Below are 17932 nucleotides of genomic sequence, written 5' to 3'. Positions count from 1 at the left end.
CCACTATAAATAACCTTTTGTGCAATAGAAAGGTTACATAGGCTATGTGTTAAAAGTCTTCACTGAAACAATGCTATCGAAGAACATTTTAAAGTGTGTACTCAGAATATATGTAATTTTGGATGCAGTATTTGTGCCTTTTTGGTTGAGATAATATTTAAGAATTGTGAAATTTACTACAGAGATAAAAGAATATATTCAACTGAATACAGATGTTGCAAGGTAAAATGTCAGATGTTAAAACTGGAAAATAGGCTTTGGAGTGTATGCTCAGTCTAAGGTTTGTGTTTTTTAAAGCATACAAGGTCCCTTGTTGATTTGCACATTGGTCAGGTCTACTTCGGGGTGTGAGCAAAAGTAATGTTTATAAAATGTTTATATGTCATTTGTGTATAATTAAAAGCCAGGGACATTTGTGCATATGTCAGCGTTATATGCAGTTATTGGCTACTTTCAGGTGTGCATCCCCTTTCAGCTCGACTGTGAACTACAAATAACCCTCTTTTTCAGTAGAAAATCCCCAAAATAACTAAATAAAAAAATTATAAATCGCTTGTTCCCTCAATCTATTCCCCATCTCACACGTAGCTTCCACTTAGACACCAAACCTACAGAGCATTTTTTCCTCAAATCCTGGTTACAAAAACATTTTTGAAGCCAGGGGTCCCACTACGGGACTTGTGAGTTAGGCCTACAAACAACATGCACACAGTACACACAGAATCTACCTCCCTTAGGGACTCGTTACTTACAAAAATACTTGATCTATGGCATTTTCACTCTGCCTGCCCTGTTTGAGTGAGGAGGATGAAGACTTTTACACCTACAGCACTGTCACTAAGGTTGTCTTTTAGATCATGGAGATCTAGTTTGTATGAGATGTATGGTACTGCTGGGAGATTACAGAAAGATAAAACTGAGTGAATAATCTGATTGGAGTTTCAGTCCTCTAGTCTAGATAATACCACTCTACTCTAAAGGTGTTAGTGAGTAATCTTTAAAATACTTTAAAATACTAAAACCCTCAGGCTTGATAGGTACTAAACTTCTTTCATACAGTACCTAAACAAAATCACCTAACCCCAGGTGCATCTGCTCTCTGACAGACTGATACAGGTAAACAGGTTGATAGGATGCTGAACAAAAACAAACCAACAGAGTAACACAGTTAATGCAACTGAAAACTGCAGGGATCACAGGTAATTTAGGAAAGCACAAGATAACTGTTACTGTACACCTTCAGGAAATAGGAAGAATGCATTCTACTTTACTTTTGAATTTTGTGAGTACAGATGGGAATTGTAAAAACATTGAATGGTTCTGGTTCTGATTCCTTGTATGTTTTCAGTATACTAATGGTTTTATTAATGTTTTTAGTACATTTACCAAATAAATATTTAAAAAATCTTGAACCTATTCTGGTGGCAGACATGCAATCCAAATACTGACCGTAACAATATATTAAACAACAGTAATTTAACAAAATCAAAAATGTAGCACCATATTTCATTCATTAATATTTATAAAATACTACTGACAAAACAGATAATACGCATATTTTACAAAACATTGAACAACCATAAAGCTATCTTAAATCTGCATGTGCTTGATTCTCTAAAAAGAATAGACTCATCCAAGTCATTCGTTTGGGAATAAGGCTGCACTGGTTATGCTGTTTGTTTTTGATTTACTAGAAAGAACCAACATTATTTGTGAGGGTATAAAACTCACTGACTATATACACAATCAGTTAAACAAGTATGCCAACACAACAATGGCAACTATGAATTCATTATCTTTACTCATATACAGATGAACAGATACGGACACATATGCAATCCACATAACATGGCATGCATTCAACCTCAAGCATACAAATAAATATTTAACCTCTTAACAGAGGCTGATGAGCAGGAACAAGTGTTCACCTGTGTCTATATGAAGATAGGAGTATAGGAATAATGACATGGTCCTAATCAAATCGCCTGGCATACTGTGCGGATCCAATTATTTTGGCTGGCAGAATAGATTAGCAGCACAGACCTGCAATCTGCTTTTGATCAGGGTCCAACAAAAAACACTTCCACTGTCTTCTGAAAAGCTCAGTTCACTCTATCATCGTCTCTATTCTTTCATTCCATTACAATTCCTCCATAAAGGGAAATTTTTTTACTGCAATGCTTCAGCATTTCAGATTCTCTAACTGTGCAGAACTCGTTGTAAGATGAGTCCAGTCTCAATCTCTTTAAGATGACAGTAAGTAGCAAAAATTGGACAGAGCAAGCAGGAAAAACTTTTTCACTGCTGTGCTCCAGTTGAAGATATAGCACAAGAAGAGTGTACATACTGTATGTATGCACCCTGAGCCTGATTCACAATTAAAACATCTGTGAAATGACAGATGATTATGAGCAGAGACCAGGTAAATTTGTGATAACGATTTTTAATCTCAGACAATACTAAGCACTCCAGCATGCTCTCTCATTCATTCAACTCTGTATTGATCTATGAGAGATATTACTGTCACAGAGGTATTTCTTGATTTGTGCCACTTTCCTATAATTGAGTGAAATGCAGCAGACTGTTATTTCCTATGCTCTGAATCCCTACCCTGAAACTGCAAGAATTAAATAAGTTACATAGACATTATTGCCTGTTCATAAGATTTGCTGTCCAACCAAATTAGGTAAATTATCACATTCAGTACACAAGTTTGCAGTATAATATTATATTGAATACTGATATTATATTGACATACTGAATCTCACACAGTTATGAGATGATGAGTTCAGTCTTGTTTATTGAGAAAATTAACTTGACAATAAAGGCTGAAAATACAGATTTATTTGGTTTTGGGCTTGACAGAATTATCACCCTCTTTGGTTTAACCCACTCAATGCCAGACTTTAAGAGCAGAGATTAAGAACTAATATAGAATACTAATATATATACTATATACCTTGCGTAATGAAATATTAACAAATCTGCATGTGTCTTAAAAGCAGATCCCAGCACCCAGTGAGCTTCCTTTTGTAGCTCACTATTCATTAGGTATTCATAATCATCATCTATAAATGATTGAACACCGCTTTAAATAGCATTGCCTTATCGTTAAAACAGATAAGCACTCAAGAGTCCCTCTTTCCCCCCTCGCTCTCACCCTTTGTATCTTACATATACAAGATGGTCTAATTGATTTTGGATTCTCAGGTCTCTGGAGAGCAAGATGAATGAGGCGACTAAATTTAAGTCTAAGTGATTGCACTTAAAAGCAACTTAATGAACTGTGCATGTTGCTGTGTGTGACGTAATGGACTCTTGCTGACATTCATCCAATAAAGAGCTTTGATTCACTTAGCTGATTACACACTGCACATCTCCTGGAGTATGATTACTAGAGATGCTAAGAATTTATGCAATATACAGTGTGAGCAAAATTAGTGCTTTATTTATTTTTTTATCTTAAAGGTCATCATTTACTCACCCTCATGTCGTTCCAAACCTGTATGACTTTCTATCGTATGTGGTGCACAAAGGATAAAACACTATTGAACAGCATTGGTTTTCATTCTATGGAAAATACCAACAGGTATTGTAATAACATGAGGGTGAATAAAGACAGAATTTTTATGGTGATCTCTCATACACTACCGTGACTGTAAAGACTTCTAGATTGTTACATAAAGATATTTTGTAACAATATTTATATTGCTCTAATTGCTCAAAAAATCCTTCTTTTTTTTTTTTTTTACACTGATAAAAAAAAAAAGAATAATTTTTGAGCACCAAATAAGCATATTAGAATGATTTAGAAGGATCAAGTGACATTGAAGACTGGAGTAATGGCTGCTAAAAATACAGCTTCACATCACAGGAATAATTTACATTTTAAAACATATTCAAATAGAAAACAGTTATTTTAAATTGTAATTATATTTCACAGTATTATTGGTTTACTGTATTCTTAATCAAATAAATGCAGCCTTGGTGAACATAAGAGACTTCTTTCAAAAACATTCCAAAAAACAGACTATGTTGGCATGGGTAGGTTGTTGTGGGCACATGTGACTCAACCGGCTAAAGTAAATGGCAATAAAGGTACGGCTGGGTTGAAATGAAAGATTTCTCGATTTTAATTGATTCTCATTTTGATGAACCAATATTGATAATTAAATCCCAAGAATTAATTTTTTTGTCAATACTGTTTTCAGTTGTTTTCATGTGTGAACAACACTTCACTAAACATTATTTTTTGCGGGCCTCCCATCCAATAAATCGCAGTAAGTTTGTGCTTTGTTAATTTTGATATGAAGCTAAGTCTCAACTTTCAAATTCTGCTAATTCTGTTACAAATTTTTTTTTTTTTATATTTATTTTTGCCATTCTTTAATTGTGATGTGACAAATCGTTGTAGCGCATCAGTTCAAACAGTGGCAGCACGGCGCGCATATGAACTGATCATCTCTTCAGCTTAAATACAAGTCATGATACTCTAGATGGCGCAGGCTGATAGGTTCTTAATTCAATTTGTTAGCGATCACATCATTATCTACATAGCGCAGCTGATTGGTTGCTGTGGCATCAGCAGCCAATGAGCTTACAGCTCAACATTTAAATTACTTGGCATTGTTTGCTGTTAGCACGCTTCAGAAACCCTCCATTTTCCCCAGCTCCACCTGTTTAGATCTGGTACGGGGGTTATTTCATGTATGTTTTATGTGCAGCAGCAGCATGTCTTCCATGCTCACAGCAGAATGTATTCTGTCTCTGTACTTTCTCTGCAGCAGCAGCAGCAATAATCAACAGCAGCAGCAGTGTAGCAGATCTATTCCACCAAGACCAAATACAACAACATTGCCATATTCATTATCATGCCCATCTCTCTGAAATGATAGTTACAGAACTATAGTTATAGCACAAAATAGACATGAATGAACATCAGAATGTATGTCAGTGTGTAAAACGCTGAAAGACGTCAATAAAACTGCATGTAAACAATGACATTTGTCATTTATCATTACATTATCTTAGACAAGCCATTCAATGACCGTAGCTAGTTAGATACAGTAGTTAACTATAGAGGGACATTTTGCTAAATGTATGCATTTTATTACATACAGTATTCATTATATTTCCTTAGCTTGTTCTTTAATTTTTTGTGATGTCAAGAGAGCAAGTTTTTATGACAGCCACTGTTGAAATATTTAGCCTATGTGTCAAAAAACGAATTGGAGTAGAAACAATTATGTAATTAAAAATGATTATTATAACTCTTATGTGCAATTTAAATGTTTCTATACTGTAGCAAATTAGCTCAACATAAATATTAATAATCAATCATAACTTGTAATAATGAATTATGAATATTTGGATCAGTTAATATAATTAATTTAATGTTCATTTCCGGGGGAGGGAAATGTTTTTCTTACTGTACAGTACTACTAAGAGCCTGTAGTCAAAATCTAAATCGTAAAATAAACTTTGTTGAAAGCAGAGAATCAGAACCAAATAAGTATTGTGCACAAGTTTTATGAACTAAATCACAAACATAACTAATCTAAACATATACACATTCAAACAATCACACAGGGAATGAAGCTATGGAAAAGATTCAGACCATCATCTTATTATTTTCAGAGCACCTCATTAAATGTATACTTGCATGGCCTTTGCAGTGAAAGCGTTTCGTGAAGTTCCCGAAGAAGGCTTCTGATGGTTCCATAAGTTTCAAACAATTTCTTCTGTGTTGAATGAAGAAATGGTGATGAACTTGCATGGTTTGTTTGACTCTGTTCTGGTTGAAAGTTCTCTTTGTCTCAATGAGCACATGGCTGGAGTGCAGATTATGGCCTGCCGGCCCTGGTCCGTAGAGGCCACACCGAGCAACCAGGAGAAGGGAGGAAGTCGGAAGAGTTGATGGTTGTCTAGTCAGTGATGGTAAAGTTGCAGTTTTCTTCTGAGTTGGAATGAAGAAATTACAGTCTGACTCTGTTGGGAGAGTGAAGGCATAGCAGGCTGTGGTCAAGGCCTGTCGGCACCCATGGGCCCCAGTGAGGGTCCCCACAGACATCAACCCGAAGAAACAGCAGTAGAGGCCAGAAAAAGAAGAAGGAGGGTCACTTATGAATTTGTCTGAGAAAAGTCCCACCTCTCCGGGTTTGCTTGACCAATGAGAAAGGTGGAATTTCCAAGCGGGAAAATTCCTCTGTTGGCGATTTATGGATCTTTTGTTTCAAGCGTGCTCATTTGCATGTGCAGCTGGATTGGTTGCTGATGAAGAAACTATGAAAAATTCTTGTAATACTAATATGTTGCGCAGCTATCGACATATCATATACATGATCGTTTCAATCTTCAAAATACCAATTTATAGAGACCAAACATTGTATAGGTGAGGCTACATTGACCGTTGGTTCGATCATAAAATACACAGTATAAAAAAATTAAAAATAAAGAATTAAAAGACACTACAAAAGACAGTAAATCATTGTCAAATCAATCACAATGTTCTGGGATGCACTTTCATTTATAGATCAGTTCGTCTATAAATTAATGCATGAAAGTCTGTTTTAAGGTCTGTTTCTGTCTTTCCTATGGCCTCTGTCTTGACCACATGACCACATTTTTAACAGGTAGTCCTGGTTCTTGCCCTAGTTGGGGGTGATGGGACCATAGATCCCAGAGTGATTTTTAAAGATTATTTGTTAAATATAACAAATAATTGTGTCTGATTTGTCGTTACAATACAAATCAGTTAAATATTATAAAATATTATGTTATAATATAAATATTATAGTAGGCCTAATGTACCAACTAACAGGGTTCTTTGTATAGTTTACAGCATTAGTTGAGAGAGATTTTTATCCTTGAGAAAAACTGACATATACTTTACCTGAGATATATCCACATTAATCAGTATCAAGCTGAATCGGAATTGAATTGAATCGCAAGCTTGTGAATCGAAATCAAATAGAAATGTGAAATTTGTCAATGTTCAGCCCTAAATAAAAGAATCAAACGGTGTCCACATGTGTGCTGACAAAACCGCAGTGCATTGGCTTGTGTCTACTTCACTGTGTAAAACAAGCTTTAATATCCAGCGCGACTCAGCAACAATAAAACACCTTTTTTTGTGTGTGTGACTACATGTTCCTGTTAACTAACTAGTTGCACTGTTAGTTTAGGAGACAATGAAACCGTTAAATTATTTCACCTAAAAAGCTGCTCATAAATATCCTGTAGGGTTAATGTCCTGTAGGATGAAAGAAGAATATGCCAAATCATACATAGCAATGTCCGCTAACAGCCTTATAGCATGTTCTGCACATTTCCTCTTTTAAGATGTGGAGCTCTTGAAATATTCTCAAAATGGTGTTTTTGCTTACTTTGCATAGTAGTGTTGTATTTAAGCACAAAGATGCATTGAATATTAGCCTGTGTGTTTTCAGATGTTTGATGTCATTATGAAAGAATCTCTGTGTTAAAGGAAGTTTTGAGTTTTAAAAACTTACAGGGTATTTTTTAATAGTATAACGAACTCTTAACTGTCAAAATATCAAGGAAAATTTTAATTATCAGTTCATGACCCCTTTAAGGTGTCTGTTGAGAGAGTTTTCCGACACTAATAGTGTTGTTTTTAACATTCAATTTCGTTTTAGAAAAACACTGTAGCAACATTCTGATTAAACTTCTGCCAACTCATCCTTCTACTAACAGATTTTTCCAGGAAGATTGCTGCGCCATGTACACATCAACATGTTGCTCTCCTGAGTGACATGAAATGGCCCGTTACATTTATAATTTATATTCATGAGATTCATTAGGCCATCATTTCAATGCTTTTTGTGAGATACAATTACAATGACAAAATTGCTTTTGTCCACTTAAGATACAAATGAGCTTATTATATTAGATTTGAAATGTAAAATAAGAACACAACTGTCCTCTGAAAAGCATGTTACAACGCCATATGGCATTACTGCCAGGAGAAAGGGAAGGAGGGAGAAAAGAACAGAGGAAAAAGAAAAGCTTTCATGCTCCAATACACATTGGATTCACAAATACTGCAGTACTGCATCAATCAATGCCTTTCTCATTCACACTCATTTCTAGCAAATATTCATAATAGTTAAATTCGTGTGAAGGTTTTTATTTTAATCACACTGATTAAAAAAATTATGATACTAGCGGTATAACGATACCCTCATGTCACGATTCGATACATATCACGATACTGAACTGACGATACGATATTACTGCGATACTCCAAGACATGGTAAAAGGTAAACAAAAAATTTACTGTTGATTAAAATGCTACATTTTATATTACATTGTGGGTGTAAATTAATAGGCTATTTTTTTTTTTGACAAATATGCTTGCACTCTGTCAGAGACTAAATATATTTAAAAAAATGTAGGCCACTTTTTACTGTTAACAGAAGACATTTGGCATTCTCAGGACACACAAATATTCCCCCATTGCATTATTATACATTATATTCAACATTATATATAGTAGTTTAATGTAGTACTGACACTAAAACTCTGTAAACTTGAATTTGTTCTCACACAGTAATTTTTATTTTGAGTGAATTTATCACAATACATAGTCATTATCCACGATACATATTCTTGCATTTTTGTATTGCGATATATAGTGACACCCCTATATGATACTGTAACAAATAACAAAGCATGGACTGGAAACAATGACTCTGTTAACTGGTAATTTGAAAAGGCTCTGCTAATACAGTTTGAACCCTAAACAGCCTACAAGCCTGTTTCTTTATTGGGCTACTATTGACAGCCTCTGGTGGAAATATTTTTCTATCTAGCAAAGCAAAACATATTCCTCTCAGAAATACAATTATGCACAGGCACTGTTGTCATTAATAATAGAGAGAGGTTTGTATGTTGGAGGAGCATGTTCTTTGCCCAAAGGGCCGCTATTTTATTCCCCTAACAACTGGCATCTCTTTCTTCAGTATGACAATGGCTGGGTGACATTAGGGAAACAAAAACAGTTGGCTCCCCAAGACAAAGAAGTAAAATCGTTACGTCGATCCCACATTTCTTTACGTAATTAATTTCACAAACAGCGATTAACAAAGCAGCCTAATTAGGCCTTTGGAGAGTTGCAGACTAAATGAGACATTGAAAACATCCATGTGGCACAGTAGGACTCTTCCTATGAAGACTTAATTGCATGGGTGTTGGTATTTTACAGTGACACTAACAATGTACTAATGCTTGATTGCATAACACACTGTAGGAACCTCTTCCTGTGTAAAATCACCAACAGTGACTAAGCCCACAAATTTGTTTACTGTTGTCAGTGTCATTCATTTTTAATGACAGCTCATTTCAGCTAGAAATGAATGGTGATATAAACAGCTTCTGCAATCAGTAATGTAATTAACAACTAAAATAATAAAGATCTAATATGAATTAATTAATAATATTAAACATCCGGTAAACTGCTATTAAAATTGGGGATACTTTAAGTAGGGTAAGATGGGGGCAGTTGCCCTCTTTAAGAATAGTGTGCATTTATTATTGAACTGTAACATATTTAGAGATGAGATTAGCATGTATAAGATTACGATGTCACGGTTGGTTGGCAAGTTGAAGATCTATAAGCAGCAATCATACTTTATTTATACAAGCACATTTCAAACCTTGAAAACATAATGGTTAAAATCAAGCATTTTCCAAACTTTGTTACAGGACACAATTAAAAATCATGAAAGGGGGCTATCTTGCCCCACTACTGAGGTAAGGTGACCTATTTGGAGTAAAATTACTTTTTTATTTTTGAAAAATACTATAATGTAAAATACATATGATTTCTTTGTTTCATTTTTTTTTTTTTTTAAAGGTACCATTAATGTACAACTCTAAATCAAAAATGTTATGCATTTTGACAAGCAAGTTGTTATAATGAATCATACAATTTTTTATTTGTAACAACAACATTGGGAACCACTGGGAACATTCTGCCCAAATTCTTTTAACCTCAAAACATAAATAATATTTGGTATAGTACAAATCTAAATGAATTAATGTGTCCACAAATTGTGTTGAATTAATGTGTCTCACCTTTCATCTTGAAATAAAAAATGACCGTATACCGTATATCGCTGTATAAGTGCATGTTGTCATACTCTGTGCTAAAACATCCTGTTCTTGTTTCCTAGAGCATGAGGCCACGATGAGCTGTGCTCAGGCTGGACCAGAGGAGGGCTCTGCTAATGCCAGCATTAATACTAACACCAGCCTCAATGGCACCACCAATGACGATTTGGAGTGCAAAATCTGCTACCAGCGCTACAATGCACACAACCGCAAGCCCAAGATTCTGGACTGCCTGCACCGTGTGTGTGCCAGATGCCTCAATAAGATCCTGGACATTGGGGACGGCTCAAGCTCCATCAGCTGCCCTTTCTGCCGTCACGAAACGCAGGTCAGTGAGTACGAAGTGGCCGGGCTGCCAGATGACTCGAACATCATGTCCCGTCTGGCTGTGCGCGACAAGTCCTGGAGCTCGGACCACAGTAAGGAGGTAGTGCTGACGCCAAAGAGCTTGTCCTCCAATGATAGCCCATCCCACGACTCCTCTAACTGCCTGGTCATCACCATCATGGAAGTGCAACGGGATCAGCAGCGCTCGCCCAGTCAAAATGGCAGCTCTGATTATTACGGTGACCACAGTTTGGACTCAGTGTCCGTAGCATCCAACAGCGGTGCGGTGGACCCAGATGCACTATCTAAGTTCTGCAATCATGTGCCGCGGGTATTGGTGTGGCTGTTGGGCTTTTTCTACTTCGGTTCGCTGCCACTTGGCATCTACTTGCTGGTGATCCAGAGAGTGACTCTTGGGATTGTGTGTGTGAGTCTGGTGCCATCCAGTCTCACAGTCTGTCTGGTCTACGGCTTCTGCCAGTGTCTGTGCCAGGGCATGTGCGACTGCTCTAATAGGGGGTGACTGGTATGAAACAAGCCACTGAAAATCAGGCTACTTCATCTCACCACATTGAGAGGAGATAAAAATAAGCTCTTGGCATCTGAATATCCTTGTTGCAAATCAAATGCTATGTGTACCTTCTTGCTTTGAAAGGATGTGTACAAGCAGCTGTGATAAGAGGATAAGTCAAACATTAAAGAGGAAGGTCAGTCTGGACGAAACACTATTAGCTTAGCATAGCTTCTGCACACACCCTTCAAGCTCATTTTGAAGTAAAAAAGCTGACCTAAGAAAGTTCTCCATGCCGATCAGATGATGATACATGAGTGGGAGTTTATCAAAGCGGAGAAGATGGACTTTATGTGTCCAGCCAGGCAGAGCAGATGGGCCATAAAGAATACAATTTTGATTGTGGTTGATTCTCATCGCTGTGAAATAAACAGCCCTGATTATCAATGAAAAGGCTCCATGGGCTGCACTTACAGGTTAATAAGACTGGAATAGTCTGTCTGGTTAAAAACTTCTACTGTAGGTATTACAAAGTGAAGGGGTGGCTAACCACTGAGGTATGAGGGTGGTGATGACCTTTTAATAAAGAGATTTGACCCATGCTGTTGTTCTGTCCATCTGTTCAAAAAGACCCTCCAGAACTCCTTGGAGTATGCCATGTTTTTACATCAAGACTAGGGCTGCAACAACTAATCGATAAAATCGTTAGTAATCGATAATGAAAATCATTGACAACGAATGTCATTATTAATTAGTCAAGTCTGCTGACCATGCACAGAAAACTTCGGCCAGTGGAGTCAAATTACAGCACTGAATAATGCATCTAAAAATAGTGGAGAATAGTGTGCAGAGTGAGCTGCAGCCGGATAGGTGCGTAATCCAAGCTGATCAAAACATAAGAATTCTTTATTTTAAGCTTCAAGCTAATGCATACAAGCGTAATGTTTAACGCAGCTTGCCCTGTCAGGTGCTTTGACAGATGCGTGTGCTATTTAATGAGTGAGATATTTTCCTCAGTGCTAAACTTGCATTATACGGTTAAATCTGAAATCTGAAAATGTTACAAATTCACGCGAGTATTTCTACTTAACTGAATGAGCGATGGCGCGCACATGTGCGTCAAACACACAGAACACAGTAGAGAGGGAGACGATTAATATTCAGTGCAGAAATATTCTGCTGTTGGACATTAAATGTAGGTTTAAAAGTCTACATGTAATCAAGTATTTTATGAGAGTAGTAACTGTAAAGGAATAACAGCATGTAATTGAATAAAATTTAAGACGTTTCTTACATTTACAAGATAAAGAAATGACAGTAACAGAACATCCCTCTAATCGGTTAACACTGAGTTTGTGTTTTTCTTTAGGGGTGGGTGATATAGCCTCAAAATTATATCACGTTATTTCAAGAAAATTTGCGATAATGATATTTATGACGATATAGAAAAAATATATGGAACAACGTTTTATTGGTGATTGCAGCTGGCAGGCAACCGCATTTATTAGTGCAAACAAAATGAAGGGCATTTTCCATCCTTTTCCAACGAGCTAAATGCCCAATGGGCTTTTTTTTTTATTATATTTATCTCACTTAAATGTTTGCTCACTCATTGCGTTTTTACAATGGCGTAATTTTGTTGTTAAGAGTTTACACAACACAAGGAAGCTTGATTTTAATCTTTGAATTAAATTGAAAAAAGTAGCAATACTTAATACAAAATAATAAAGATACAAATAAAGAGAAACGTTTTTGGGTAGGTCTAACACTAATATTCAGAAATACTACAGAAACTGAATAAAGCAATCAAATGTAAAATAAAAATGATAGTCTTTTAGTCCTGACTAAATTAAATACATAGGCTATTAATTCAGATTTTTTACAATCTAATGTGTATTTGGGGTCCTTGAGATGTTTTGACATGCCCTGACATTTGTGCTTTTTTCAGTTGCTTATAAACATATTAATGGCAAAGGTGTAATTACACTATTTAGCACAAACAGGGCTACCATGATATGTGAGCAACATGTATGTACATGTTTGTATTTTTGAGAAAATAATGTTTATAATATTATTATAACGCATTCTTATTGAAGAAAAAACAAAAAATTAAAGTTTCTGAAATAAGGCCACAAAACACAAACTAAATATGTGTCCACAAGACTTTTGACTAATGGATGGTGTCGCCTAGAGTTTTTGCTTCGAAATGATCTGAAAATCATCCTGCCTAATCATTCACATAAAACAATATATTGACTTAAACTTTGTAAGACACATTTTGTTTGGAAAGGCAATATGCGTGGGGGTGTGAATGATCATGAATAATGCTCTGATTCACACCTGAGAAGAACTGCATAATGAGCCTTTCATTCAGGTGTGTCACTGAGAGTACAAGTAAAGAATGTTCGGACTTATTTTGTGTGCATGCAAATTGTATAATATCCAAGGTAAACATTTCTAGTAACTATGCAGTTAATTCTCATACTGTATTTTCATAAAGTTTTGGAATATATCCTCTCCCCAAATGTGTCACTAATTAAAAACAATAATAGGCCTAAATCATTTAATGAGAAGGCTTATATTGACCTATTAAGATGTTGCTTACATCTACCTTGTAAATATATTTTTTGCTATTTTATTAAAAAGTTTTCACATGTAAATCAACAACAATTACAATTTTAACAATATTTCAAGTGTAATCTTTCTTTGTAAAAAGTATACATTTTATCATACGTATTTTAAAGTTAAGGATTCATTCGTTTGAATATTGGAACAAACACTATAATAACATCTTAGTTGATAATTCAATATACCTAGTTTATTTTTGACAAAACATCACATACTATATATTTAACATATGAGCAGAAATTGGTGAACAAAAGGTTATTTGATGTGACAGTAGTCTTTTTTACAGTAAAATTTTTATAATCTATCCAATACTAATCAACAAAATCTTGTCTAAACATTCATATTTCGTCTGTAACGTATCGGTTTTATGATATATTAGCATATAAATGTTAATTTGCAGTTTAATACGTTGCTTATACAAAGACATTTTATTTCAACGTATTTCAGTCGATTTTTACTCATCTCAGTAGCCTATATAGTTTGGTAAAAGCTAAACGGCACAGATGCAAGCTGTTCTGTAGTAAACAACAGCGTGCATCTGTGCAGTTCATTCATTCACACACAGACACGCGATTCATATTTAAACAGTCTTTTTGCGGTTTACAGACACTATTGCATATCGCAATTAGAACAAAGCACTTAAGAATAAAGAATTTACTATTCACAGTCCTCTGCTGGATCCGTTGTTCCTCGAAATTAAACTAAACCAGCACTTCTGAGGTAAATTTCCCAGGATTATTATTACAATAGTATTATTCCTCACAGCCTCGCAAGACAACCTAAAGTACATGAGTCTGATTAAACTTGGTGTGTTTTATCGAGCTGATGTGGGCGTTGACACGTTTGCATGGATCGCCTCAGATCATTTGCGTTTGAATAGTGCGCGCTCTCCGTGCGCGTTTACATTAGCAGTTAATGAGCTATAATGAGCGCTGAACTGAGAACGACTGACATCTCTCTCTTTTCATACAGATTGCATAAACTGAGAATATTTGTTTTTTATATAAATTACTTCATTTAAAAGAGGAGAATTCAAGCTTTATGCCTGTGTGCCTGTGTGCCTGTGTGCCTGTATGCCTGTGTGACTGAGTATTCGCTGAGTTACAGTTCATTTTCGGACGTGTTTCAGAATTGACTCGCATCATGTTTATTTTTCTTTATTTGGCAAAAAGCACAACACTTTGTTTTTATTGTGAGTATACACAAAAAAATGTATGTCTGAATGTTTAAATTGATAAGACTTAAAAAGACGTGAAAATTATAAACTTTAGTTACGATGCGCTGCTGGCCCGATTGTGCAAGTGACAATTCCGTCATGTCCCAACTCCTAAACGCAAGAGTCTAGTATCGCCGCCTGTACCGATTGGCCAGTGCAACCCATTTTGAGAGACGAGAGAGAGAAGACACATGCGCCATACTTCATCGCGTCGCTATATCATTGATATCGCAATATGACTTTTTTTATCATGTAAAAACGTATACCGGTGTTATCGTGGACGGTATGATATGGCACACCCCTAATCTTTATTATTATCTTCATTTTTAATGTAGAGATTTAAACTGTCATTTTGCTTTATAACTCATATAATATAGCATAGATATATTCACTATATATGTGTTTTCATAGCATTCAATTAGCACGTTTGTTTGAAGGACAGCATTGGGGAGGATGTGGAATAGTGTGTTTTGACAATAAAAGAAAAGAAAAAGAAAATTGGGCTTTGACATGAAAAAGATCTATAACCTGGAGAAATAATCGTTAGTTGGAAATCAAAACCAATCATAACCAATCTTACACTACAATATAGTTTTCTCTCTCACTTTCTCACTGACATCAGAATGTGAAAATATCCCTTTGAGATCATGACACAAATTGAACTGGTGTTCCACACTTTCTGGCCAAGCTGACATGATGAAAATGCTCCTGGAATTCAATAACAGAGCGCAAACTGTCTAAATAACACAACATGTGCTGTCGTGCAGAGTGCACTAGATGAGATCTTATATTATATAATATATTTTATATAAATCTTTGATCTGAGCCTAAACCTAAACCTTTATCTAAAATCTATTTCTTTAAAGGTCCCGTTCTTCGTGATCCCATGTTTCAAACTTTAGTTAGTGTGTAATGTTGTTGTTAGAGTATAAATAATATCTGTAAAATTATAAAGCTCAAAGTTCAATGCCAAGCGAGATATTTTATTTAACAGAAGTCACCTACAGTGAATGGCCAGTTTGGACTACATCCCTCTACTTCCTTCTTTAATGACGTCAGTAGAACAGTTTTTTGACTAACCTCCGCCCACAGGAATACACAAAAAAGGGGGCGTGGTCTTGTTGCACTCCCACGAGAGTTGCGTTTGTAGAGTGTGTTTGTCGCCATGTCGTCGAGACGCTGTTATTTTCATTCCGGAGTCCAATCACCTTTGTTTGGCCTTCCCAGGGACGCTGTACTTAGAGATCAATGGTTACAATTTATGCGCATGCGCATGCGCATGCCAGTCTCCACGTTATGGTAAGAGGCGTGACCTTTCCGGGCAACGTGCGCTAAGCTGCTGTCGAATCACAACGTACATGAACCGCTGGCACAATCAGAACTTGTTACGTATTTCTGAAGGAGGGACTTCATAGAACAAGGAAGTCATCAGCCCGTTTTTAGGACAGTAAAAACAGCGGTATACAGATAAGTAAATTGTGTGAAAAATACTGTGTTTTTTTACACGCGAAACATGAACACATGTTATATTGCACACTGTAAACACAATCAAAGCTTCAAAAACACACGAAAAACGGGACCTTTAAAGGTAACATTGACTAACAACTACAGCGGCTCTGTAACCCTTCACTCAAGCCAGTGTTTCTTCTCCCTGCAGGTTCTTTACGGGGCCTTCACCTTGAGTTCCAATGAGAGCCATTCATCATTCTGAACTTGAGCTAGAGACAGAGTTTGAATTCTGCCACACACAGCTTACTCGGTCAATACTACAACAATAGACAGCACCTTGGGGTTTGTATTGAATCAAAACCGGAGCTGTTTTCAAGCTCTCTGCTGGCCAACGAATAATTTCAGAGAACATGCTTCAATAATTTCAGAGGACATAAATGTGCTACAATGAAAACAATAAGAAAATTTGCATGAACTATGGTTGGTTTGTACAATTTAATTGAACTCAGCCATGAGAATGTATTTATGAGCAATCGAGAATCAAACCACCTCCTTATCAGTGCACACCACATTCTCTAAATGTAATTCAACAATCAGGGAAGGATGGCAAAGCCATCCTGTCATCTAAAAACACCCCACATCATCACAAAATTCCATTTAGGACTGTATTTATACACACAATCAAATATTCAACATCTTTTTTTTTTACTGCCATTTCAGGCAAATGTGCTGCATGAATTTTAATAACCTGTGAATAATTTATACACAATATTCTCTCCTCTTGTGGGAACTTTCACATCCTTCCTTTTCACAGACCTGTTTCTTCTTCTCTTTCACCCACCTCCTCATCTCTCTCATTAATTCAACCATCCATACAATTATCCATTTTTGGTTCTTTATGAATCCTTCATTGTCTTCGCTTCAAAAATATTTATGTTTTGGAATCTGCTTAAGTAGATACAGCTCTGTTCGTCCCACAACACACACACACACACACACACACACACACACACACACACACACACACACAAGCAGCGCCTGAGGTCTTAGTCACACTGCTCTTCTACTACAGTCAAATCTGAATCAGAAATCTTAATTAGTGGCAATGGAGTGAGGGTTGTCCGTGAACGAAAGTGTGTGTGTTGTGTGTGTGTGTGTGTGTGTGTGTGTGTGTGTGTTTTGCAAGGAGGTGTGCTAAGCCATACTAAGCAGCCTAATTTATACAAAGTGGATGTGTCTACAGATCTGGGCTAATGTCCATAAAACTGTCTGACCACACACGTCACCATGTGCCTCTGTGATTTGAGAAGAGGACCAAACATATTCTCCCTTTGGCAAAGCAGACAGACAACAAACTTGACAATGCTCCTCTAGCCACATGTCAGGTTTAATTCATCGATCCCTTTTCACATCACAAGCTCTGCATCTTGCTATATTTTCAAGACAAATCATCCACACAGTTTTTGACTGTGCAAGGAAGAATGATATGGTTTATTGAGATTGTCATTGTTACTAACTTCCCAAGGGGCCTTGTGAGCAGGGCTGAAAGCTGATGGGGTGAAAGGTGGTAACGATTATTGGGCCCCCTGCGATTTCAAGACAAGACATGTCTGTTTTTAAAATGGAAATCAAATGTTTAGAATAAAAAATTGCATTCAACTTTTTAT

The 17932-nt window shown here is 36.3% G+C and overlaps 2 protein-coding genes across 2 annotated transcripts in view; one reads left to right on the top strand and one right to left on the bottom strand.

Moving 5' to 3' along the window:
- Positions 1-11571, top strand: part of LOC311288010 (E3 ubiquitin-protein ligase RNF182) — a 32118-nt gene extending 20547 nt beyond the window's left edge. The window contains exon 2 of the mRNA XM_084405212.1: positions 10197-11571. Coding sequence (XP_084261338.1) covers positions 10211-10984 — 774 coding nt within the window. The 5' untranslated portion in view covers positions 10197-10210 and the 3' untranslated portion in view covers positions 10985-11571. The remainder of the gene's footprint in view (positions 1-10196) is intronic.
- Positions 1-17932, bottom strand: part of cep89 (centrosomal protein 89) — a 116231-nt gene that overhangs the window by 44966 nt on the left and 53333 nt on the right. The gene's annotated exons all lie outside the window — the stretch shown is intronic.

The sequence above is a fragment of the Rutilus rutilus genome (genome assembly GCF_951802725.1).
Source record: "Rutilus rutilus genome assembly, chromosome: 3".
Classification (NCBI taxonomy): Eukaryota; Metazoa; Chordata; class Actinopteri; order Cypriniformes; family Leuciscidae; genus Rutilus; species Rutilus rutilus.
The sequence above is the reverse complement of the archived record's forward strand: the minus strand, read 5'-3'. Positions and strand labels throughout refer to the sequence as shown.